The sequence below is a fragment of the Gopherus flavomarginatus genome, chromosome 8 (assembly GCF_025201925.1).
Source record: "Gopherus flavomarginatus isolate rGopFla2 chromosome 8, rGopFla2.mat.asm, whole genome shotgun sequence".
NCBI lineage: Eukaryota > Metazoa > Chordata > Testudines > Testudinidae > Gopherus > Gopherus flavomarginatus.
The window spans coordinates 100,029,486-100,054,819 of NC_066624.1; the positions used below are offsets into that span (position 1 = coordinate 100,029,486).

At 40.5% G+C, this 25,334-nt stretch overlaps 1 protein-coding gene across 1 annotated transcript in view; it reads right to left on the reverse strand.

Annotated features, from left to right (window-relative positions):
• SPATA16 (spermatogenesis associated 16) overlaps positions 1 to 25,334 on the reverse strand; it is a 117,019-nt gene that overhangs the window by 54,198 nt on the left and 37,487 nt on the right. Inside the window, exon 4 of the mRNA XM_050965971.1 lies at positions 9,611 to 9,695. Coding sequence (XP_050821928.1) covers positions 9,611 to 9,695 — 85 coding nt within the window. The remainder of the gene's footprint in view (positions 1 to 9,610; positions 9,696 to 25,334) is intronic.

A 25,334-nucleotide genomic window follows, 5' to 3' on the forward strand; every position in this document is an offset into this window, starting at 1 on the left:
CAACTGAGGTTAAATTTACAGGTTTCTGAAATCATTTCCCCCCCCTTTTCTTAAAAATAGATATTACATTGGCAATCCTCCAGTCATAGTTCAGCTCCTGAGATTACAGGTTCATTAAAAATTCTTGCTATTGGACTTTCATTTTCATGTGCCAGTTCTTTTAATATTCGTGAATGGAGATTATCCAGGCCCTCTGATTTAGTCCCATTAAACTGTTAGAGTTTGACTTCCACCTCAGATGTGGTCATTTCTACTTCCATATACTCCCAAACTTCTAATTACCCTTGTTAAAAACCAAGGCAAAGTATTTGTTTCGGTGTTGGGCCATGCCTATATTATCTTTTCTCTCCACCTCATCCTCAGTGTGTAGCGGTCCCACTTCTTCTTTCCTTGTTTTCTTTTTATTTATATGTCTGTAGAACCTTTTACTATTGGTTTTAATTTCTCTTGCAAGGTCCAACTCTGCTTGGCTTTTGGCAGTTCTCCCTTTTTTCCTACACTTTCTGATCTCCAAGAGGTAGCTTTCCTTGCTGATCCATGCCATCTTCCATTTCTTGTAGGCCTTCTGCTTTCTCATAATTACATGTTTGAGATGCTTGCTCATCCAGCTTGGTCTGGAACCCTTATCTATGAAATTTCCTCCTTACTTGGGATGCTGGCTTCAGATAGTTTCTGTAAGTTTGGCTTAAAGTAATTCCAAGCTTCTTCCACATTCAGATCCTGGAGTTTTCAGTCCAGTCAGTTTCCCCTTTGAAATCAAGGATCTTAGTTGCAGATCTATTTTTGTTTATCCTTCCACTTAGTTTAAACTGTATTAGCTCATGATCACTCAAATCAAGGTTGTCCCCTTACAACTAATTCTTCGATGAGCTCCTCACCAGTCCAAAATCTAAAATGGCATCACTTCTTGTAGATTTGGAGAGCATTTGGTGAAGAAATCTGTCAGCTATCACATCCAGGAAAATCTGGACCCTAGTATTATTTGTTGCACTTGTCCTCCAGTTTCAAAACATGGGGGAATGTGAAGTGACACTGAGTGGAAATACCCCTTGAAGGGGACATGGAATGCTTATTTCTGGAACTTTCCAGTGGTCTTAACAGAAAAATAGAAGCTGACACAAAAGCAATGCAAAAAGCTAAAGCTCACTGAAGGAGACATCAGTCCTACTTCCTAGCACACAGTTCCATGCCCTTTGGGAACCAGACCCAAACACGAGAAGCTTAATCAGTCAGTGACAGACTGAGACAGACATGGTCTGCCTACAAACAGGATGACATTACTGGGTTTCAGAGATGCATCAACTAACATGACTGGGCCAATGCAATGGCAGATCGCATTTTATGTAAGTGAAAAGCTGCTGATCTAGCGGCAGAGTAACTTGACTATATGTAGAACGAAGGCATGTTTTTGAAAACTACCGACTGTTTATTCCCTTCTAAGAGACTTCATCTAAAGCTCTGTGTGGTATTCCCCCATAGAATAAGAGCAGATATCCAAGTGGAAACTCATGTGGTAGTTAATACTTCTAGGACCTGTAGAGGCATTGCTTCATCTCCTTTCAGAGAGGAGGTGGTATGCAGCGATGGGGGGAAACAGGATAATGGATGCATAACTCCTGAAGAAGACCTGCAGCCTGGGAGGGAGGTGGGGCTGGGTTTTCCTGATGTTGTCTTGGCCGCCTCCTGGATGGGTCTAGATTCCCCCTTGACTCTTCAAGCTCTCTTCCCTGTGTGTTCTAGTAAACCCATCCCCTAAGCAGAGTATGAGTTCAGGATTCCACTCCTGGCATTTTCATATTACTTTTATTCCCTCCTGCATTTTTTTAAATGGTATGGACCTTTTGTTACCCAGTCAGATTGCTCTCTTTTTACATCTCATTTTTACAACATGATTTATAGGTCTTCATTAACGGTTAACATTTTTATTGGGTTTTGTATTGTGCTTTATATTGGGATTTCAATAGCTACTGACTATGACCAAGATATGTATTGTCTATTACTTTAAACTGAAATATTGGTTAAATAAATCCATCCCTTCTGAAATTAGAGATAATTAAACCATTTGTTTTAATAAGAGCGACATTCAAAGTGTTAACTTCTCAATGTATGAAAAAATTGGTATGATTCAACCAGCAATGACCCTGCCATTAATTATCTGATATTAAAAAAATATTACTAAGTAGAAATCATGTGGAAGGGAGGAAAATTAATAAAGGGAAATGACTGTGTGGAAAAAATAATTTAAAAATAACCTGGCTAGATACATACAAAAGGCTGCCTGAATGAAGATACTAGTAACAACTACAGCAACAAAACGTCTTTAAAATAGCATCAGACATGATATTAACTCACTGCTATTTTATGGAGCAGTGAAAAATTCAAGTACAAGTGATTGGTGCAATCTCATAAGCAAAGGGACAAAATATTACAGAAACTCCAACTGTGATTAGGATTCTGACAGCAATGGGGTTGTACAAACACTTCTTCAGTAAGGAAGGATGGTCAAGTGGTTAGTACAGTAGCCTACGCTGATAGAGACCTAGTTTCAATTCCTGCTTTGCCACAACTACCCTGTGAGATCTTGCACAAGTCATTTGATTGCTCTCTGACTCAGTTTCCCCATCTGCAAAATGGCAATAATAGAAATTCCTTACCTCATAGGTTTACTGGGAAGAAAAATATATTAACAGTTGGGAGGTGCTCAAATACTATAATGATGGAAGCACTTACTAATAGGACAGTTCCTGCCCTAAAGAGCTTATAATCCAAATAAGTATGACAGAGAAGAAATAACTTTAACTGGCTGTAGATCAGATCTTAAGTGACTTGGTCCAGATGATGAGGAAATCTATGGCAGAGTCAGGAATTGCAGCTAGGTCTCCTAAGTCCCAGTCCAATGTCTTAAGAAGATGACTATCCTTCTTTTGTGTGCAAAAACATTTTTGGTTTTGTAATGGAAATGCAAGATGATTTCACTCCAAATTTCAACTGGAAAATTAAAAGCACAAAGAAATTAATCCTTTAAAACATCCATGTCTCACGTATACAATTTAGATAGGCCTACAGATTTGATTAGCAAGAGTGATGAGAGAAGATGAAAAGAAGCACGTTACCCTTTCCCACAGTGAGAAAAGTTAAAAATTCTTCTTAGGGCAAAAATAGGTTCTGCTAGGGTATATGCAACTTGGGTATTTCCCTCTAACTACATTGTTTCAAAAATATGGGCCCAATCCTGAAGTACTTACACTTACAAAATGCCAGCTGAAGTCAATGGACTTTCCATGAACATGGATTGCCAGATTGGGTGCTTCTGAAGTGAAATATGACAACAAGCTTAGCCACAAAATATATGGTGCCCTCAAGAACTGATGAGAAATACATTTTCACACTAAGATGATACCCCAGCAAAGAAACTAAACTATCAGTTCACGTGAAACATTTCATTAAAAGGATTACAAAACATTCTCCCTGTTGCCATGCTGAAAACCTGACATGCCATAAAGTGCTGTTTACAGGACACATCTATAGAACCAGTGTATCATGCTGCTGGTAGCCCCTATAGCCAGAGGAAGATTGCTGATGGTATTTTGGTTATATTCTGAGTTTTCTTGCTATTAACCTTGCTCTCTTGGGTCATGATCCTGCAAGATGTCAACTGAAGTTGACCTTTATTTGAACTGATGTACTCACTACTCAAGAAGTACTCCGACCATGTAGGATTGGAGTCTAGTTGCGTCATCACACAGTAAATTATTTATTTTGTGTTTATGAAGCCATAGATTTTTGACATGAAAAGGGCTGAGGTCTCAATGAACACTGTGTGAACAGAGCAAAACAAATTCAATTTAAGTGTTTAAAGAATTTGCTTCTACCACTAGTGCCCCCTTTTTTTATGGATTCATAGACTCTAGGATTGGAAGGGACCTTGAGAGGTCATCGAGTCCAGTCCCCTGCCCTCATGGCAAGACCAAATACTGTCTAGACCATCCCTGATAGACATTTATCTAACCTACCCTTAAATATCTCCAGAAATTGAGATTCCACAACCTCCATAGGCAGTTTATTCCAGTGTTTAACCACCCTGACAGTTAGGAACTTTTTCCTAATGTCCAACCTAAACCTCCCTTGCTGCAGTTTAAGCCCATTGCTTCTTGTTCTATCCTTAGAGGCTAAGGTGAACAAGTTTTCTCCCTCCTCTTGATGATACCTTTTTAGATACCTGAAAACTGCTATCATGTCCCCTCTCAGTCTTCTCTTTTCCTAACTAAACGAACCCAATTCTTTCAGCCTTCCTTCGCAGGTCATGTTCGCAAGACCTTTAATCATTCTTGTTGCTCTTTTCTGTAAATGTTTGAGCGATCCACTTGAACTGACATAAATGTTTGTAGAAAGCCAAGTCCAAAAGGCCCATGCACAAACAGCCACAGATCCTGAAGTTTCTCTAGCTGGGGTTGTAACAGACAGATCCTCAGCACAGAGAGGGACCTGTAACACATACTCACCAGGGGGTTACACTTGCCCAATAATCCAGGAACAGAAAAAAATACCTTGTGATTTATATGACCAATTGCAACTAAGCCAGGCATCGCTAATTTTGCATATTTGTTATCCCCTAGAGGGGTAAAACTTTTGAAAAGATATTCTGTGACCAGAACAAAAGACTTAATTCATTGAATAATAATATCTATTGCAAATTATTTTCTCAGTTCTATTCAGCATTATACATAGGTATTTTTTTGACAAAATGTGTTTTCATCCATAAAACCCCAATTTGTTAAAGCCAAAATTGGTCAGGAGAAAGTGTTAGTATTGATCAAGTTCCAATTTCAAAATTGTTTTGGAAAAAACTGTTGAAATTGTCAAAACATCCCATTTCAAGATTTTTGAAACAAAAAATTCAATTTGTCTGTTTGAAACGACTTTTCAGTTAGTAAAAACGTAGAAAAAGGTTGAAATAAAAATGAAACAGAAATTATGTAAATGAAATATTTTGATTGACCCAATTAAATTTGTTTTTTTCAGATTGTCAGTTTGAGAGAATTTGAGATTTTGATTTTTCATCCTTATTTGGGATGGGAAAACCATTCCCAACTGAGCTCTAATTATACCTCCGTCTCATAAGGGAGTAACAGAAAAAAATATCATTCAAAACTAATATTTTATGTCATATTACACATCATTTCACATAAGTGTAGTGAATGGAAGACCTGCCTTATAGTGAGAGATTTAAGGAACTCAATCTATTTAACTTACAAAGAGAAGTTTAAGAGGGGCCTTGATCACAGTTTATAAATTCGTAACTAGGGAGAAGATATCTGTTGGGAAAGGGCTCTTTTCTCTAGTAGAGACAAAGGCATAGTAATATCCAATGGCTGAAAGTTAAAACTAGCCAAAATCAAGGTGGAAATAAAATGTACATTTTTAACACAGAGTAATTAACCAATAGAATATCTTTCCAAAGGATAAGGCGAATTCTCCATCACTGAAATGTCTAAATTAGGATGGGATGTTTTTTCTGAAAGATATTCTTTAGTTTAACCACAAATGATTTGGATTGATACAGGAATTAGTGGGTAAAATTTGATGGTCTGTTTTATGTGGGAGGTTAGATTACATTTTCACAATAATCCTGGGTGGCTTTAAAATCAGTAAGAGTTTACAACGTGTATACAATATATATATAAAGGCAAACAAACACAAGAGAAGATATAGGCCCAAGTCTAGGGGCTACTACGATGAGAAAAGGCTGTTTGAACAGGTATGTTTTAAGAAGGGATTGGAAGGAGAAAGAGAATTTTTGGCAGATGTTGCCAGGGATAGGGGCAACCAAAAACTAGAGAGGGAGATGAAGGGAGAAATAAGGTGAAAGGATCAATGTGATCATAAGGAACAGAAGAAGAAAAAAATGCTGAGATTTTGATTGAGGCAAGATGATAATAAAGAGCTTTGTCTATATGAATAAAGAGCCTCAATTTTATGCAGTAAGAGGAAGCTAGCTAGTGGAAAGATTCAAGAAGGGTGATGACACATTCAGAGCCATGGAAGAGGCATAAGATGGGCACTGAATCTTACTGCAAAGCAAAATCACCAAGTGAAGAAGCAAAGATAGCAAGAAGAATCCTGAAAACCTTCTGCCTGGCCATTGGATCAGAATTAAAGTGTGATAGTTTTCCCCCGCATAAAAATCAGTCTTTACCAAAGTAAAGAGCCTTGAGGGATATCCTGTCCTGGGTATGTCCTCTTCTCTTCTTTCCCTCAAAATCATGAGACTGCCTTATAGAATTCCAGAGGAGGAGAATGGTTAACAAGAAAAGGACTGTGCATCAATAGCTGTTGCTTTGGTTACAAAGGCACATAAGCATGTACAGTCGTGACAAGTTATTTTCAGCTTTATCCAGAGATAAAGAGAGAACATTAACATAAAGATTAGTACTTGTTAATGTTACCGAGTCACTCTCTGGTGATAGGTCTCAATATGGTGTCATGCCCCACAAAATACTGGATAATCATTGCTACGGGAACGATTAACACTGAAGTGACACTTAATGCTGAATGCACAGAATTCAGCAACTCAAAAAGGTAAGGTTGCTGTTCATACATCTTCAACATACAGTGCTTTCTCAGGCCCCACTACTTCTGTTGATTTCAATGGGCACAATAATGGGCCCCTAGCTGCCTGTATGTGAACATTCCTAGATGTTACTGAGTCCTGCTAAAGACAGTAAATTGAAAGCCAGTGACTTTGCCCAGTGAAGTAATGTCTGCCCCACAGTGAAAATCAAGCACCTGGAGAGACCAAACAAATGGAAAGATCTTCATTGACACTTCATACCTTCTGCAAACAAAGACGACAAGAAATTCCAGTTCCAAGAACAGGCAGAAAAGAAACAGGAACAGAGAGGGCAAAGACTGCATGTTCCCACCAGTGAGGTCTTGGGGAGTTGGGACCTTGCTGGATCTCCTGATGCATATGCTGTAAGCACCTAGGGGACAAATGCTCTTCCCCGTGCCCAGCCCATGAATCAAGCTGTCATAAACAGATAGTGAAGGGTTAATGCCTCTTTTACCTGTAAAGGGTTAAGAAGCTCAGTGAACCTGGCAGACATCTGACCAGAGGACCAATAAGGGGACAAGATACTTTCAAATCTCGGTGTGGGGAAGTCTTTTGCTTGTGCTCTTTGTTTTGGGGTTGTTCGCTCTTGGGACTAAGAGGGACCAGACGTCAGTCCAGGCTCTCCAAATCTTTCTGAACCAGTCTCTCATGTTTCAAACTTGTAAGTAACAGCCAGACAAGGCGTGTTAGTCTTATTTTTGTTTTCTCAACTTGTAAATGTTCCTTTTGGGTGAGATGATTTTACCTCTGTTTGCTGTAACTTTGAACCTAAGGCTAGAGGGGGTTCCTCTGGGCTATATGAATCTGAGTACCCTGTAAAGTATTTTCCATCCTGATTTTACAGAGATGATTTTTACCTTTCTTTTCTTTAATTAAAAGCCTTTTTTTCTTAATACCTGATTGATTTTTCCTTGTTTTTAGATCCAAGGGGATTGGATCTGGACTCACCAGGGATTGGTGGGGGGAATGGAGGGGGGATGCTTAATTTCTCCTTATTTTAAGATCCAAGGTGTTTGGATCTGTGTTCACCATGGAACTGGTGAAGTCCCTCAAGGCTACCTAGAGAGGGGAAAGTAGTGGGGGGACAGGGAGTGATCCAGACACTGAAAATTCTGGATGGTGGCAGTGATACCAGATCTAAGCTAGTAATTAAGCTTAGAAGTATCCATGCAGGTCCCCACATCTGTACCCTAAAGATCAGAGTGGTGAAGTAACCTTGACACAAGCCCACAGAATGGGAGTGGAGCTGGAACCTGGGCTGAGATAGAGGTTAATACACACAGGTCCTTTGGTCTATTCACATTTGAAAGTTCACAGACACAGCAAATGCTAGCCCAATGGGTAATACTCTGAACTAGACATGCTTTGCACTCACAACAGTTCTGAGATGTGGTGGCTCCTAGAGTGAGATGTATTCATGTGTATAAATAAGAAGTCAGATGATGCTGCTAACAATTTAGGAAAGGGCAGATTCATCCTGCAGACCTCCAGGAGTGACACTGGAACATAAAGGGCCTGATTCTGATCTTCATTACACTGGAGTAAATTAGAAGTGTTTTTAATTTTGCTCTTCATACAACAAAGAGTAACTGTGATGTGATGTACACCAGTGTAAAGGGGATCAGAATCAGTCCCCAATATTTTATCATAAGATAAAGTTTATGCATAATGTATGAAACCGTTGTTGATTGTATGGATTTTTATTAACCATTCAACCAGCGACAAAGTAGCTTGACATAAAACCTCTTTCAGCTCATCCTGGGAGCCAGGCCATGAAGCACGTGCTTATGGACAACGGGGCATGCAGATAGGGAGGTACGGCTGGGGCAAATATCAGTCAGGGAGTGGAAAGGATTAGCTTCATGACTGATAGGGCCAAAAGCAAAGGTGAGCTCTCTAAGCGCTGGCGTGTGGAGGGACAGCCCATGAATTACCCTCTGATGGTAGGGGGTGAACCGTTTCATTCCTGTTGGATCTCACTGCCAGAAGAGTGGACTAGGTCCCATCTCAAAGTGCAGCAGTTGCACGGGAGGTGGGTCCCCCAAAGGCTGGAACCCCAGCTGCTACACAGTCTTTACACTGTGCTTTGGTTGTGCTTAGGACCAGCCTGGGCAATTAGGAGGGAAGGCACAAACAGGAAGGAGAAAAGTAGGGAACTAATGCCCGGAGAGTGAATGGGAAGAAGCTACTGAAAAATAAGGAGATTCTTAACCCAATCCTAAAAATAAAGACACAGGAAGGAGGAGAGACTCGCAAGCAGTTACTGGAGTGAGTAGAGTTTCCAGAGCATAATGTGTGTGTGTGTGTGTACACATGGGTGTGTTTGAGACAGAGGCTAGAAATGTAATCAGTACCAATGATCTAGCACTAAGCCTCTTGGTCCCAATCCAGCAAACACTTACTTGATTACTTCCAAGAATACCAGTACTCCCATTACAGTTAGTGGGGCTACACATGTGCTTAAAGTTAAACACGTGCTTGAGTGCTTTGTTAGATCAGGGCCCTGAGCCTACAAAACCTTACTCAAGTGAGTATTCATTGCTCGAGTGATGAGGCTCATCGAAGCTGATAGGGACTACATGCAGTGATTAATCTTTGCAGAATTGGGGTCTTACTAGTTGTCTTTCTTATTGTACTCTGTTTCCCTGAGACCACTGGTTAGGTCTTTTTTCCTTGCATTTCAAAGAGCATGAAAAGTTATCAGAAAAACAATCTCAGCCAATTTTTTTTAAAAAAGGCTCGATATCTGGAATTAAATTTTATAGCACTCCATAAAATTGAAGTATGAGCCAAGGGTTAACAACAACCTTGAATTTTGCCCTTAAAATTAGTCCCAGAAAATCTACTTAATTATAAATACTTTAGGGCTATACAGTGTCCTGCTGATTGATATGCCCCAGAGCTATCTTTGTCGGCAGTCTTTTAAGCACTAATCCTTCATTTTGGTCCTAATAGTGAGATGGGCTCCTCCTTTCTAGTTAGACCATCAATTTTTACCTGCCAATACAGTTTGATGAGCTTGCTTATATGCTGTTCACTGCCTCCTGACAGCCAGTACATGTAGTCAGCAATCATGGCACTCCTAATGACAAGAGCAGAATAAAGACGTGAATGTTGGGGAGGGGAGGGAGATAAAAGCACCAAGTTTTTAAAGCAGATAATATAAAATGAATATAATATGAAGTTTATATAAAAAGGGCACACAGTTATACATAACTATCAGTCATTGCTCAACAGTAAAACACATTTTGGGAATACAGCAAGCATTTTTATTAGGGAGTTAAACTATATGCGAGAAAACAACCTTACATTTTTTCCTTTTATGGTTTTTCTATTTATATTGTGCTCAGATATTTAATGGCTGCTCAGAAATATTTTATTCTGGCTGCTGCTTATTATGCTTTAAAGCATTTATGGACTAAGATATATTAAATATAGTCTAAATTTCTTCCAGAACAGCACTGAGATATACTGCAAGTCTGAGAATATCTCAGTTTACCACAAAGTCAAACATAGTTCACCTTTGATTAAATTATGCTATTAAAAAACCAAACCAATCAGCAATCTTTGCATCTAATTGAATACGCTTTAGTCTCCAGACTGTTTGTTATAACCATTGCATTACTCTTATTAGACTGAGGGGATATTACAAACTATTGTAAAGCAGATATTAATGCATTGCTTTCATTGACTTTAGAAAATCAGTTTGCTTTTATGGCTGCTTCTCCAAACTGCTCTCCATTTCTTATCCTCCAGAGATTCCAAATCCAATTAAATGTGACTAGATGTAATTCCAAATTGTCACTTTAGTCAATTAAACATATAATAATCTTGTGTACCTAATTACTAGAACCAAAAGTTTATTTGTTGATGTAGTGCTATCAATGTGTATATCTGCATGTTTCCCTTATCACTGCCTATATATTAATTGTACTTTGACATTACAGTAAATTAAATTTGAAGTCTCCCCCCAGTTAAGTGTATCGCAATGAATAATACCAATCTTGTTGTAATCCCTTTCAGATTGTTTTCCACCTCAGTATTATGTTCTTAACAAGATCTGACCAAACATTACAAGGATTTAATAATAAACATTTCAAAGCAGGCCTGATATTAGAAGGCTGCATATTGTGACACTGTATTATAGACCTAGGAACAAAATCTGCTCTCAGTTGTATGCATGCAGCTTCCATTGACTTCAGTGGGAGAGATGACTTCAGTGGAAGCCATGGATTTGCATCTAAGGGCTGGATTTAATTCTAAGGCTCTCTATCTAGCCCTCATTCAAGTCACTGGCACAAGTACCATTGACTTCAGTAGGACAAAGAACAGCATCTAACTGAGCACATGGGACAAATATGACCAGATGGGTTGGTTGGCATATGCCAGGAGTTTGTTTCCCCATCTTCACTCCAGGCAACACTTGCTGAGCCTATCATCCAGGTGACTCCATTCTGGTGAAAATGTAGCCCCAAATCCACCTGTCATTTCTATGACATGGCCTGCCTGTTGCTCCTCAGCTTCAAACAGTTTTCAGGGTTAGTTTTGTAGTTCAAGCACTGGACTGGGACTCAGATGTGGATTCAGTACAAACATCAAAGCCACCTCATCTCTCTGTGACCCAGTTTTCTGTCTGTAAAGTAGGAACAATAATACTTGACTGTCTTGCATATTTAGTTTGTAGGACAGCAAGGACCATTTATTACTACATCTTTGTACCATGCTTAGCCCAATGGTGGGGCCTTGAGGCACCACTGTACTTCGAATGATACCATTTCCCTATTATTCTTCCCCATTATTTTGTTCTCATTTCTATGAACAGGATTCTAACCATGTACACATTTCATGCCTCCATGTTTAGTATACAGCATCTGCTCCAGTTTTTGCTAAATTTCTGCCCCTTAGGCACTTTCGTAAATCCCACTAGGAACGTATCTACACCTTTCAGCACTGAGGGTATGTCTACATCTACAATTTTGCAGCGCTGGTTGTTACAGCTGTATTAGTACAGCTGTATAGGGCCAGCGCTGCAGAGTGGTCACACTTACAGCAACCAGCGCTGCAAGTGGTGTTAGATGTGGCCACACTGCAGCGCTGTTGGGCGGCTTCAAGGGGGGTTCGGGGAACGCGAGAGCAAACCGGGGAAGGAGACCAGCTTCGCCGCGGTTTGCTCTCGCGTTCCCCGAACCACCCTGCAAACCGCAGGGAAGGAGACCTGCTTGCTCGGGGGTTCGGGGAACGCGAGAGCAAACCGGGGAAGGAGACCAGCTTGATTACCAGAGGCTTCCTCAGGTATGCTGGGATACCTGCTTATTCCACGGAGGTCAAGAAAAGCGCTGGTAAGTGTCTACACTTGATTACCAGCGCTGGATCACCAGCGCTGGATCCTCTACACCCGAGACAAAACGGGAGTACGGCCAGCGCTGCAAACAGGAAGTTGCAGCGCTGGTGATGCCCTGCAGATGTGTACACCTCCTAAGTTGCAGCGCTGTAACCCCCTCACCAGCGCTGCAACTTTGTGATGTAGACAAGCCCTTAAATACCTTTACAAATCTGGCCCTTAGTCTCTCTGTGCCTCAGTTCCCCATCAGCAAAATGGGGATAATAATCTTTCCTTTCTCCTGCCCTGTTACCTATCCTAACTCTAGCATGTAAGCTCTTTGCAGAAGGGACTTTCTCTTACTCTGTGTTTTAACAGGAGCCCAAACTCAGCTTTGGTGTTACTGTAATACAAATTACAATAGCAATACAGAAGATTGTCAAGTATCAGAGGGGGTAGCCGTGTCATTCTGGATCTGTAAGAGCAGCAAAGCGTCCTGTGGCACCTTATAGACTAACAGATGTATTGGAGCATGAGCTTTCGTGGGTGAATACCCACTTCATCTTGCATCCGACCAAGTGGGTATTCACCCATGAAAGCTCATGCTCCAATACGTCTGTTAGTCTATAAGGTGCCACAGGACTCTTTGCTGCTAATACAGAAGATTGTGTCTCACTCTGTTTTAAATGAATGTTAATTACTATACACAAGGGACCTCTATTTCAAGGCACCTGTACTTTTTGCTCTTCCCAAAACACAGATGGAAATGGGAAATAAACGATACCCCATAATCTGGTGTGCGTGTTATAGTGCTCTGTTTATCATGGGAGTTCAGGTGACATTTATAAAGCCATTGAGCTTCACTCTCGTGATATGTATTGTCACCATAAACCCTTAATAAAAATACATATTTCAGTATAATGTAGAGTTGTGTAAATTTTATTCTCTCTCTAATTTTAAGTGTAAAATTGACTAACTCACAATGGATGGCTCCCTTAGAGTCTTTACGGTCTCTGATATTAATCCATATTTAGCATTATATCAACCTGCCATTTTGTCCATCCCATTCAACACACATATATAAAAGATACTCTGCTTGTACTGTAGCTAATTTCTAAATGTTAATGACTTGGGTTATGTTTTAATGGCCTAATGCACATTGTAGATTTTGCAAAGGTAGAAAAGGATGGAATACTGGAAGCACTAGAAGAAGAGGTGATAGTAGACACACACTCTACAAGAACCGAATATGGCAAATTAGAAGATCAAGCTGGCACATGGGATTACTCATAAGAGCCACTATTTCATCTAAATGCTTTAACTGTTCCCTGGAGAAGGTCTTCAGAAATCATAAATGAGACATAGGACAATCCTGTGGTTAAACCAAAAGCCTCACAGTTAGGAAATCTGGGTTTTGTTCCCCAGGTCATCATGAAATTCCTTTACGACTTTGTGAAAATCACTTTAATATTTCTGTCAAGTATCAAGGGGTAGCTGTGTTAGTCTGTAACCACAAAAATAACGAGGAGTCCGGTGGCACCTTAAAGACTAACAGATTTATTTGGGCATAGCTTTTGTGGGTAAAATACCCACTTCTTCAGATGCATGGAGTGAAAATTATGACCAGATAAATCTGTTAGTCTTTAAGGTGCCACTAGACTCCTCGTTGTTTTAGTATCTCTGTTTCCAAAATGGGGATACCTTCTTCCCAAAGGTATTGTATTAATTCATTAATGTTTGCAATGATCTCTGAGATTTTCAGAAGGAAAGCCCTTCATAACTCTGTAAAGTATTATCAGCAATTTGTTTGTTTATTATAAAAGGAAGAAGGCGGCCACCAGAAAGCTTCCCAGGACCCAGATTGCCTTAGATTTGCCTTAGATTTGAAGACAGCATTATCCCCTTTGCTGAAATCCTTTAGAACATAAAGTAATGATGACAGAAATCAGAACAAAGGGTATGGAATCATGAGTCATCTGCAGAAATAAAGTTATAGCTCTAATAAAAGAGCTGATAAGAGAGAAGGAAGTGAATATGGGTCACCAGCAGAGGATCTGAAGTAACATTTTCAAAAAAACCCCTTGGTTCTTAGAAGTCAAGCTGTTATTTAAAGCCAGTGGGTCTTAGGCTTCCAAGGGCTACATTTTCAAGTACAAGTACATTTAGGTGCCTAAAGATGCTGATAGATTTTCAAAAGTGTCTAAGTGAGTTAAGTGCCTAACTCTTCTGGATTTCAATGGGAATTAGGTGTCTAGCCTGTCCCTGCACTCCCCTGAGCACAAGGAATGTACTTGTCCTCTGTCCCTACATGGTTAGATAAACAGTGTTTTCAAGACACTGCTATGTAATATGACTTCAGTTCATGGCATCATCTCCCTGTTTCTGACACCTCCAGTGACATGGTGTCACGGTATAAAATACAGATCTGTACAAATGTGTAATTTCTAAGGCTATCAATACACTCCTAATTGTTCATATTCCGCAGGTGGCAGCAAATGTGCATGGATAATCTGGACTGAAAGAGACAAGTAGTTGCCAGCAGTTGATTAGAAAGTCAGTTCAAATAATCAGGCTTTTCCAATGAATAGCCCTACATGGAAAGCAACCTCTTCTCTTCACAGTTTCTTTTTTTAGGTCTTCTGGTTAAAGCAATGGGACTGGGAATCAGGACCTGAGTTCCATTCCCAGCTCTGTCATAGTTTCCTTGGATGATACTGAGTAAGTCAGACCCAAATTTCAAAAGCATGGTGTCCAGCTTGAGACACCTAAAATATGGCCTGAATTTCAGAGGAACTGCATACCAACTACTCCAGCTGAAGTCAGAGGCAGTACTGGGGGCTCAGCACCTCTGAAATATCATTCCCAAACCTGACAAACCCAAAACTAGTGGCTGCATTTGAAAACATTGGCCTTAGTTTCTGCCTTTGCTTCTTCATCTGTAAATTAAATAACAATTCTTGCATTATAGTGGTATTGGGGGCTTAATTCATTAATAGCCAAAATGTTTGAGAACTTAGATGGAAGGTACTAAGTTTAATAGCAGGACCAGCAACGACCACTAAAATGTTGCCGGGCAGAATAAAGACTCTTACCCTCTATTTTTAGCATTACGCCACAAAGATGACCCTTCTTTACCCATTAGAAATTAATCTTCTCCCTCACTCTCTCTTGAGAATTTCTTTTGTTGCCCTTAATGTAGGGGTTCTCAAACTGGGGGTCGGAACCCCTCAGAGGGTCATAAGGTTATTAGATGGGGGGTCACGAGCTGTCAGCCTCCACCCCAAACCCTGCTTTTCCTCCATCATTTATAATGATGTTAAATATAAAAAAGTATTTTTAATTTATAAGGGGCAGGGGGTCACACACAGAGGATTGCTATGTGAAAGGGGTCACCAGTACAAAAGTTTGAGAACCACTGCCCTAGTGAGAAATGCATAGCAACCTCTTCCTTCAGCTACTTGCCCATGAAGAAAGGAACGAATAGGAGGCAGTGTGCTGTGGCATTGTGGCACATAGCTTTTTCCTACCCTTGTGGTAATCTGCTCTGATGTAGTGCTACCCTTTGCCATCCAGTTTGAAGTCTGTACCGGTGTCAAGCTTGGACTGAACTTACCAAAACCTACAACCAACTCTACAAACCCCTGACAACTCACCTAAAGCCAGACAGAGAATAGGGGGAGGAGTTGCTGCTTCTGAAGCCCCTCACGTGGACAGTAAAGGGCATGAGAGCTACTGAGGTTGCAGCTTCTCATGTACTTGCACTCTGAGCACTGCCACAAGGGGGCATACACAGCCCCAATGGTCACTGCTTTCAGGATGGCTATGGTGCTAATGGCACACGCACCCAAGAGTGGAAGGTTGCAGAGGCAATTGTTAAAGAATTGGCTTGACATTTAAGTGGCTCTTCCAAAATGAGAGGCCTTTTGTTATATCATAAAATAGCAGGGCTGGAAGGGATCTCAGGAAGTCATCTAGTCCAACCCCCTGCTCAAAGCAGGATAAATCCCCAGACAGATTTTTGCCCCATGCAAAAAATTCCTAAATGGCCCCCTCAAGGATTGAACTCACAATTTTGGGTTTAGCAGGCTCATACTCAATCCACTGAGCTATCCCTCCCCACCAAATGAAGTATGGAAAGCAGTCACTATTTAAATACTTGTGCCCTTTAAGGGCTACCACAACAAACCCAAACCCAGCATGTGTTAAGGTAGTAAGGCTAGATTCAAAAATTCTTGCTATATCTGCTCAATCTGGCCACTTGGTGGTGTAAAACAATAAGATATTTACAAAGAACTAATGACACCACAACAGACCCTGAAGTCTGTCTTAATCTTAAAGGATACATATTAAAAGAATCAAAGAAAGTTTTAGATACATGAGTACAGCTGATTCTAACAGAAAGCATATGGCCAGACCAGGCAGAACAGCATGAGGGGTCTGTGATGAGAACTGGAAGAGGTAAATATGCTAAACATGCACGATTTTTTGGAATGCACCAAAGTGTTAAATTTCTAAAAAGGACAAAAAAATCTACTATTATTACTGGAAAATCATTATGTACATTTCCCTTTGTAAATTCTGGCAATAGTAAGATTCACAGTCAGATCCTCAGACCTGCTAAAGTCCTCTTGGTGCCACTTTGGCAATTAAAAGAAGACTTAAGGATGCCTTAAAGATCAGCTGAGGATTTCCCAGGATGGGAGGATTCTTCTCTTGAGATGTAGACACATCTGTGCATCCTCTACGGCCCTCGAATGTAGAAAAATGCCAGGAGCAATAGGGAACATGGCCTTGCTGATGCAAAATCCCACAGGGGGCCATTGCAACTCTTTGCAAATTAGAGAAGCCCTCAGGTTGTTCTAAATTGTGCCAAGTGTTGAACTGGCCTGAACTGCCAGAATTGGGAGAAGGTGGAGAAGGCAGGTAAATGGCAGAAAGTAAGTTCTGCTCCCCGCCCGAAGTGTGCTCAGTGATCTCCACTGGCCCTGAGCATCTATTATTACTAGTACAATAGCATGAGAAATAGGACAAGGAATCTCTCCCAAAGGTGGAGAAGGAGAAGGCAATTACCCCAAACAGTTGTGCTGCAACAGGGGGAACAAGGGGGCCATGGCTCCACCACTTTTTCATGGCTGTAAGGGTAAGCAACAGGGAGGAAGGGGTGTAGAAGACAGAGCTAGGGGTAGGGGACTTGGGGCAAGGGGCAGCAGGAGGGAAGGCCTCAGGAAAAAGGAGTGGGATGAGGGTGGGGGCTCAGGGAGAAGGGGTGGTGCAAGAGCAGGAGTTTGGGAGGAAGGAGTGGCATGGGGGCAGCAGAAAGTGGCCCCCACTTTTAGGAAGCTTTCACTGCTCCTGACCCCCAGGCTGGAAGAATCGCGGCCACCGCTCCCAAGAGGAAACTGTGGGTGGTGGTGGTTGGTGACTCCCTTCTTAGGGAGAAGGAGGCATCCATCTGCTGGACTCACCTGGCATCTCAGGAGGTGTGCTGCCTGCTAGGGGCCCATATATGAGAAATTACAGAAAGATTGCCAAGGATCATCTGACCCTCTATGCTGCTCACCCATGTGGGGACTAATGATACTGCAAGCAGATCAGAAGTGATTACAGTCCCTTGGGAGTGAAGATGAAGGAGTTGAGGGCTCAGGTGGTGTTCTCATGATCCTTCTGGTCAAGGGTAGGCCCAAGCAGAGACAGACACATCTTGGAGGTGAATGCATGGCTATGTGGATGATGTCACCAGAAGGGCTTTAGCTTCCTCCACCATGGGATGCTGCTCCAAGAAGAACTGCTGAGCACAGATGGGGTCCACCTATCAAGAAAGTTGCAGAATATCTTCAGATACAGACAGACTAACCCAGTGAGGTGGGCTTTAAATGAGGTTCAACAGAGGCAAGAGATAAAACTCAAAGGTAAATCCGAAACATGGAGAGCTAGATAACAGGTCAGAATCTGCAGGGAACATGGGCAATCATATCAGGGACAAAGGACAGACAAGAGGGAATATAGAGGGGCAATCTAATGAACATCTTAGATGTCTGTATACTAATGCAAGAAGTATGAGGAATTAGCAGGAAGGACTAGAAATACTAGTGCATAAACACAATTACAACATAACTGGCATAAAAAAAAGCTTGGTGGGATAATTAACAGGACTGGATTATTAGCATAGTAGGCACAGCTTGCAAAGGAAGGACAGGCAGGGAAAAAAGGAGGAGGTGTTGCTTTGTATATCAAAGATGTTTACACTTGCAGTGAGGTTGAGACAGAAGTGGGAGGCAGACCTGTTGAAAGTCTCTGGGTATAGATAAAAGGGGTAAAAAAACAAGAGTGATATCATGGTAGGTGCCTCCTATAGACCATCTAACCAGGAAGAAGTTGTGGATGATAATTTTTTTGAATAACTAACAAAACCATCCAAATCATAGAACTTGGTGGTGATGGGGTATTTCAACTGCCGAGACATCCATTGGGAAAACAACACAGCAGGGCACAGATTAGCCAACAAAAGTTCTTGGAATACATCAGAGACAACATTTTATTACAGAAAGTGGAGAAAGCAACTAGGGGAGATGCAGTGCTAGATTTGTTTCTGACAAACAAGGAGGAACTGGTTGAGAATTTGAAAGTGGAAGGCAGCTTGGGTGAAAGTGATTATGAAATTATAAAGTTCATGCTTCTAGGGAATGGTAGGAGGGAAAACAGCAGAATAAAGACAATGGACTTCAAGAAGGCAGACTTTAACAAGCTCAGAGAACTGGTAGGCAAGATTCCACGGGAAGCAAGTCTAAGGGAAAACAAGAGTTCAGGAAAGTTTGCAATTGCACAAGAGCAAACTATCCCAATACATATGAAAGATAAGAAGTATGGTAAGAGACAACCTTGCCTTAACCAGGAGATCTTTGACCACATGAAACTCAAAAAAAGAGTCACACAAAAAGTGGCAACTAGGTCAAATTACAAAGGATGAATATATACAAAAAACAACACAAGCACATAGGGACCAAATTAGAAAGACCAAGGCAAAAAGTAAGATTAAATTAGTTAAGGACATTAAAGGTAACAAGAAAACATTTTACAAGTCCATGAGAAGCAAGAGGAAGACCCAGGATAGGGTAAGTCGACTACTCAATGAGAAGGGAAAGAAAATAACAGAAAACGCAGCAGCAGCTGAAGTGTTAAATGCCTTTTTTATTTCAATTTCCATAAAAAAAGTTACCAGTGACTGGATAACTAACATAGTGAGCATCAGTATAAATGAGTTAGAATCTGAGGCTAAAATATGAAAAGAACAAGTTAAGAATTACTCAGACAAGTTAGATGTTTTTAAGGTGGGACCTAATGAAATACATCCTAGAATACGTAAGGAACTGGCTGAAGAGATCTCTGAGCCATTAGTGATTATCTCTGAGAATTCACAGGGTTGGGGAGAGATCCCAGAGAACTGGAAAAAGGCAAATGTAGTACCTATCTATGAAAAGGGAATTAAGGACAACCCTGGCAATTATAGACCAGTCAACTTAACTTTGGTACCTGGATAGATAATGGATCAAATAGTCAAACAAACAATTTGTAAGCACCTAGAAGAAAATAAGGTAATATGTAACAGTCAAGAACAAATCATGTCAAACCAACCTACTATCCTTCTTTGACCAGGTAGCAAACCTTGTGGATAGAGAGGAAGCAGTAGATTTGATATATCTTGACATTAGTAAGGCTTTTGATACTGTCTCACATGACCTTCTCATAAACAAACTAGGGAAATATATCTTTGAGGAACCTACTATAAGGCGAGTACCCAACTGGTTGGTAAAGCATACTCAGACAGTAGTTATAAAAGGTTCACAATCAAGCTGGAATAGTATATCAAGTGAGGCCCAGCAAGTATCTGTCCTAGATCTGGTTCTATTCAATATCTTATAAAGTTTGTGGCTGATACCAAGTTAGGAGGGGTTGCAAGAGCTTTGGAAAATAAGATTAGAATTCAAAATGATCTTGACAAACTGTCTGAAATACACAGGATGAAATTCAACAAGGACAAATGCAAAGTACTCCACTTAGGAAGGAATGATTAATTGCACAAATACAGAATGGGAAAGTATTGCCTAGGAACAAATACTGCAGAAAAGGATATGAGGGTTATAGTGGATCACAAACTAAATATGAGTTAAAAAGGTAATACTGTTGCAAAAAAAGTAAACATCATTCTGGGCTGTATTAGCAAGAGTGTATACGAGAGATACAAGAAGTAATTTTTCCACTCTCCTCAGCACTGATGAGGCCTCAACTGAAATATGGTTGTGTGCAGGTCTAGGCACCATACTTTGGGAAAGATGTGGACCAAATGGAGAAAGTCCAGAGAAGAGCAAGAAAAATTATTAAAGGTCTACAAAACATGACCTACAAAGAAAGATTGAAAAAAAATGTGTTTAGTGGGGAGAAGAGACGATTGAGGGGAAACATGAGAATAGTCTTTAAGAATGTAAAAAGTTGTTATAAAGAGGAGGGTGATAAATTGTTCTCTGTAACCACTGAGGACAGGACAAGAAATAATGGACTTAAATTGTGGCAAGGAAGATTTAGCTTAGACATTAGGAAAAAATTCTTAATTATAAGAGTAGTTAAACACTGGAACAGATTACCTAGGGAGGTTGTGGAATCTCAATCATTGGAGATTTTTAAGAACAGGTTAGACAAACACTTGTCAGGGATGGTCTAAATAATACTGAGTCCTGCCTCAGTGCAGTGGACTGGACTAAATGACCTGTCAAGGTCCCCTCCAGTCCTATATTTCTATGGTTTTAATGATTCTATAATGGTGTCTAAAGGGCCAAACCAGGGCCCCATTGTACTGTCGGTTAGCTGGCTCTCAATCTTCAAATGGTAAATATAGTTATACTTCTTTTGCAGTTTTAATAGCTCTACAAGATTGTCTCTAATACACAAACCCATGTCTTTGTGGTGTTAATGTTACTCTAATTTCATAACCTTCCTTTCCAATATCCTGATACTGCCCCTCAGAGGCAAGGTATCAGACTAGGTGAACCACTATCCTCTTCTGATATGGTACAGCTTACATTTTCTGGAGTTTAAAAACAGAAAGAAGATATTATATTATACACACACACACACACACACACACACACACACACACACACACACACACACACACATATATATATATAAAAATTGGAATAGGGTTGGAGGCAGTTCCTTTTTTACCTAACTCAGAGAGTGAACAAAGAAATAATAGCAAAGAGTCCTGTGGCACCTTATAGTCTAACAGATGTATTGGAGCATGAGCTTTCGTGGGTGAATACCCACTTCGTCGCATGTATAGTTCAGCTTTAAACATCTGCCCCAGGTCATGAATAAAGGGAAACTCTGATTATTTTAAGGACTCTGGAGATATCTGAAACCACTAGATAATCAGAGTTTCAGATAAACAAAATTTGTATTTTGGAATTTTGAATAAAGGAGAGAGGTGTGAAATTAGCACAATCAGGGTTTGATGATTGCATGTACACGGATATGGAATTTGGAATAGCTACCAAATGCAGCAAAAGGAGCCCTGTGGCTCATGACGCAGCTAACCTTTTTACTGGCTGCAGAGGAGTGGATAGAACTCCCAGGGAACCTGCCAACAGCGAACCTTTATCATGTGGAGAAGCAACACAAAGCACTCAAGGGCTGAGCGTGCTGTTCTGTTGTACTCTGAGTCTCAGATGGCTTAGGCAGTGAGAGACCATTACTAGGAAACAAAAATAAGTCTCCAGTGGGGCAATAAAAAGTACTAACCACCAGGTCAGTAGTTCTTATTGTGCAGAGGTTGCCTTTTTAAAAGAACCTGTCTTTTGGTAGTAAGTAGTAATATTTTCCTATGTTGTATTGAGATTAATATAATTTGTTACAAAAATGCTATCTTTTAAATGGCAACTACTATGTAAGGAAACAAAGACCTTTAAATGTGGAGTAAAAAGCAGAGAAGATGTACTTGGAAAGGGCAAAATTTAAAGGAAAGAAATGACAGAAGGCACTTAGGAAAACAGGTCATTAAGCACAGCAAGATCTCAGATGCTCTGTGACACAATATTAAACAAATAGTCGTTTGCATAGATGCATGTCATGCAAATCTCAAGAGGCATGGAAAGCCATGCTGCCTGTTTAGGCTAACAGCTGAACTGTTTGAGAAAAGATGGAGTAACTGGGATGAATGGCTTAAAAGCAGGCAGCTGATGTAACTTTTAGAATAATAGTTACTATACTCACTGTAAGTCATAACTGATATTTCCTCAGTCTGGTTGTATTCCCTTTTCTGATACACCCAATGTCCCCTCTGTAAAGACAAAACTCATACTATCAATAATGCTGTTTACTTTTAGTGAAAAATATTAGTAACGAAAGCTGCCCTCTGTTTTTGACACGGCTTCAGCTGAATCAACTATTGCTTAACACTCACACATTTGAGAGTGATAAAAGAATAATGAGTGGAGCATAGAAATAACAGCTAGGTTGTGCTTTTTTTTTTTTTTTTTTGATACAGACTGACAGACTGACAACATATACTGGTGTCAAATTAAATAATAAGCTGAATGGACTTTCCATTGGGCTTCGACTGATCCTGATAAATGTCAAAGCCTCTTTCTTAGCTGCAATTTATGAAGTGCTCCTTTGTAATATTTCTCTGGGGAAATAGCACACATATTCCTTGCTTGCAGAAAACCCCCAGATTCATTTTCTTCCTTCAATACTGAGAAATCTGACATCACAAATTGTCATTCTCGCCAGCAGAGGTCTCCCTGCCCCCTGGCTCTGGGAAGGAAGTCAGTGACTGTAACTAACAAGAAATGCTTCCATCTGGCTGCACTACAGTAAAAAACAAGGTGGAAGGAAAATGAGCAAAATAAGGTGGGATAAGGTGGGTCTGACTCTTCCTTTATTTTATCAATGCAAGGATGTAGCAAGGAGGGCAACGCTGGCATGCAATATAGGCATTCAAATGAGATCCTACCCGTGCACAAGAGCATGCTATAAGGTATGAGTTTCTAAGACAAGAACACATTATTAAGGCAGAAGAGTATGTGATTTCAGTCAAAAGGGATGTGACTGGTCCAAAATATGGCAAGCACTTCAACTGACAGAAATGCAAAGATAATATATGCATAGAATATTCATGAGTGTCCTTCACTAGGCGTGTTCTGTGCCTAGTCTATACATTAAAACTTCTAAATGATACTTGCATGCCTTGTGCACCATCCTTATGTAACCCACTGGTGAATGGGGGTTAAGGTCCCTTCTCTGTGCCAATCTACAGAGGACAGGAATTGAAACAGCCCCTAGTTACACAGCCTTGGCTTTTTAGCTCAAGCTGTAATAGTTTGTGGTTTTAGTTCTGGAAGTCCCAGATTCAATCCCTGGTGTGTCATCCAAGAGGCAGCCATCACACATGCATGATGCTTACAGTAGAGTTGGCACTGAGGTTTATGCCACCATGAATAGGAAATGCAAAATAGTTCCCTTGTCTCTGAGCCCTTCATTCCTGAAAGCAGCAGTAATAAATGGCACCCCAAAAGACTTCAGTGCTGAGCCAGCCCAATATAAAGATTCTTGCTTCACTGGATGTATTTGGGTATGTGATATCAAGATTCTTTCACTGGCTACATCTTCTTCTGCTGCAGTGATTTTCTGGCATACTAAAGAAGCACTGCACAGGATACTACCTTAAGTTCATTCTCTCTGTCTTGACCCCAAGAAATTCACAGGGCCTGAGATACTAGTATAAAAATAACCTTCGCTACAAGATTTGTTAACATTGTGCAAACCATGTGGCCTCAATGGGACTTTCATTAGTGCTACCAGAACAAAGTTGGTTTCCATGACAACAGATTTTTATAGAAATGATTTTTGCTTTGTTTTTTGTAAACTGAAAGAAAATCAGTAGAGAGATAAATAGACCGTCCTCCATTTCTTGAAAAGCAAAGAACAGCTTGTAGGATTTATTTTTTTTAACAGGAAGTAGCCCGTGAAACAGGTAAGTGTAGAGGGAAGTCAATTAATGGCTTTGGGAGAATATAGGATCAATATTTATATGATAGCACCATAGTGAAATTTAAAGTTATACTGTTCCTAAGAACAGAATGACTAAACTTCTTAGGAACACTAAACTGTTCAAACATATGCCTTTTAAGTGATAAGTCAGAACCATTTATTCACCCCTTTCCCCACGGTACAAATTTGGAGGGTTTGGATAAAATGGGACCAGGAACTAGATTCATGCAGAGAGAGAGAGAGAGAGGAGAGGAAGAGAGAGAGAGAAAGCGCCTGTAATAGACACAGTGCTGAGTTTCAGAACTATCAAGTCTGGTTTGCTGTACAATGGATGGGACTATCTAATGCCATTTTAAAAAGAAGCAGTGAACAGCTGAGTCATCCATACTGGGACTATTAAGATTCTAAACCTTCTTCCTCCTTCAGCACTGCTTAGCACTATCTTGTATGGAGTCACAGGTGAATATGAGGTGTTCTGGCATAGGGAGAATGAGTCTGTGCTCTGATCCACTTTCTTTTGCTTTTTTACAGCTAGTTCCAAGTCACTAGTGTTCTAGTTGGTTACAAAAAATACTATGGCAAGTGCCTCACAGAACATGATGCAATTAAACCAGGCAGTACAGCATTCTGAGCAGCAAAAAGATGACAGCAAAATGGTTTTATTGTAAGAAGCAAAGATAAGCTTCTGGACTTTGATCTTCAGGTTTCAAACCCAATATGGAGCCTGACTGTTTCTATGCATTGCAAATTTTCACTTTGTATTACTCAGGCTCAAGCCTGCTCCAGCTGAAGAGGTTAGATCACATGTAACATATATTAGCAAGGTAGGAAAGAATGATAGCTTTCATATCTACGCCCCCTGCTTTGCCCAGTTATTTCTGCAGGAAATGCATTCTCTATGGCTACTGCCTTACCACATCCCTCAACCGCAGTGTTTAATGACAACGCCTCTGGTATTGCCCTCGTTAACTTCCCTAGATGCTCTGTCACTTACAGGCAATCCAGCATGCTTCTTGTCAGACTTCAAGTTTCTCCCCACCCTCTAATCCATTTCTCCAAATTTCAGAGATACCTTTGGAGGAGATACATTTTTACTGAAATATTTAGTATGGCTTAGAGTCAGTGGCTACCACTTTCTAGAACTGCTCATTTTTCAAAGCTCTGATCCATCAAGCAGTGCCTTTGGGACTACTGCATAACACTGTACACTGCATGAGTGCAGCTTGTTAGAGTCTTGGGTTGCCAACTAGGGTGACCAGATGAGATGAAGAAAATATTGGGACACATGGGGGTGGGGAGTTCCGTCGGTGGTGCAAAAAAGCTCAAAAAAAACCCCAAAAAAACCCAAAACAAACA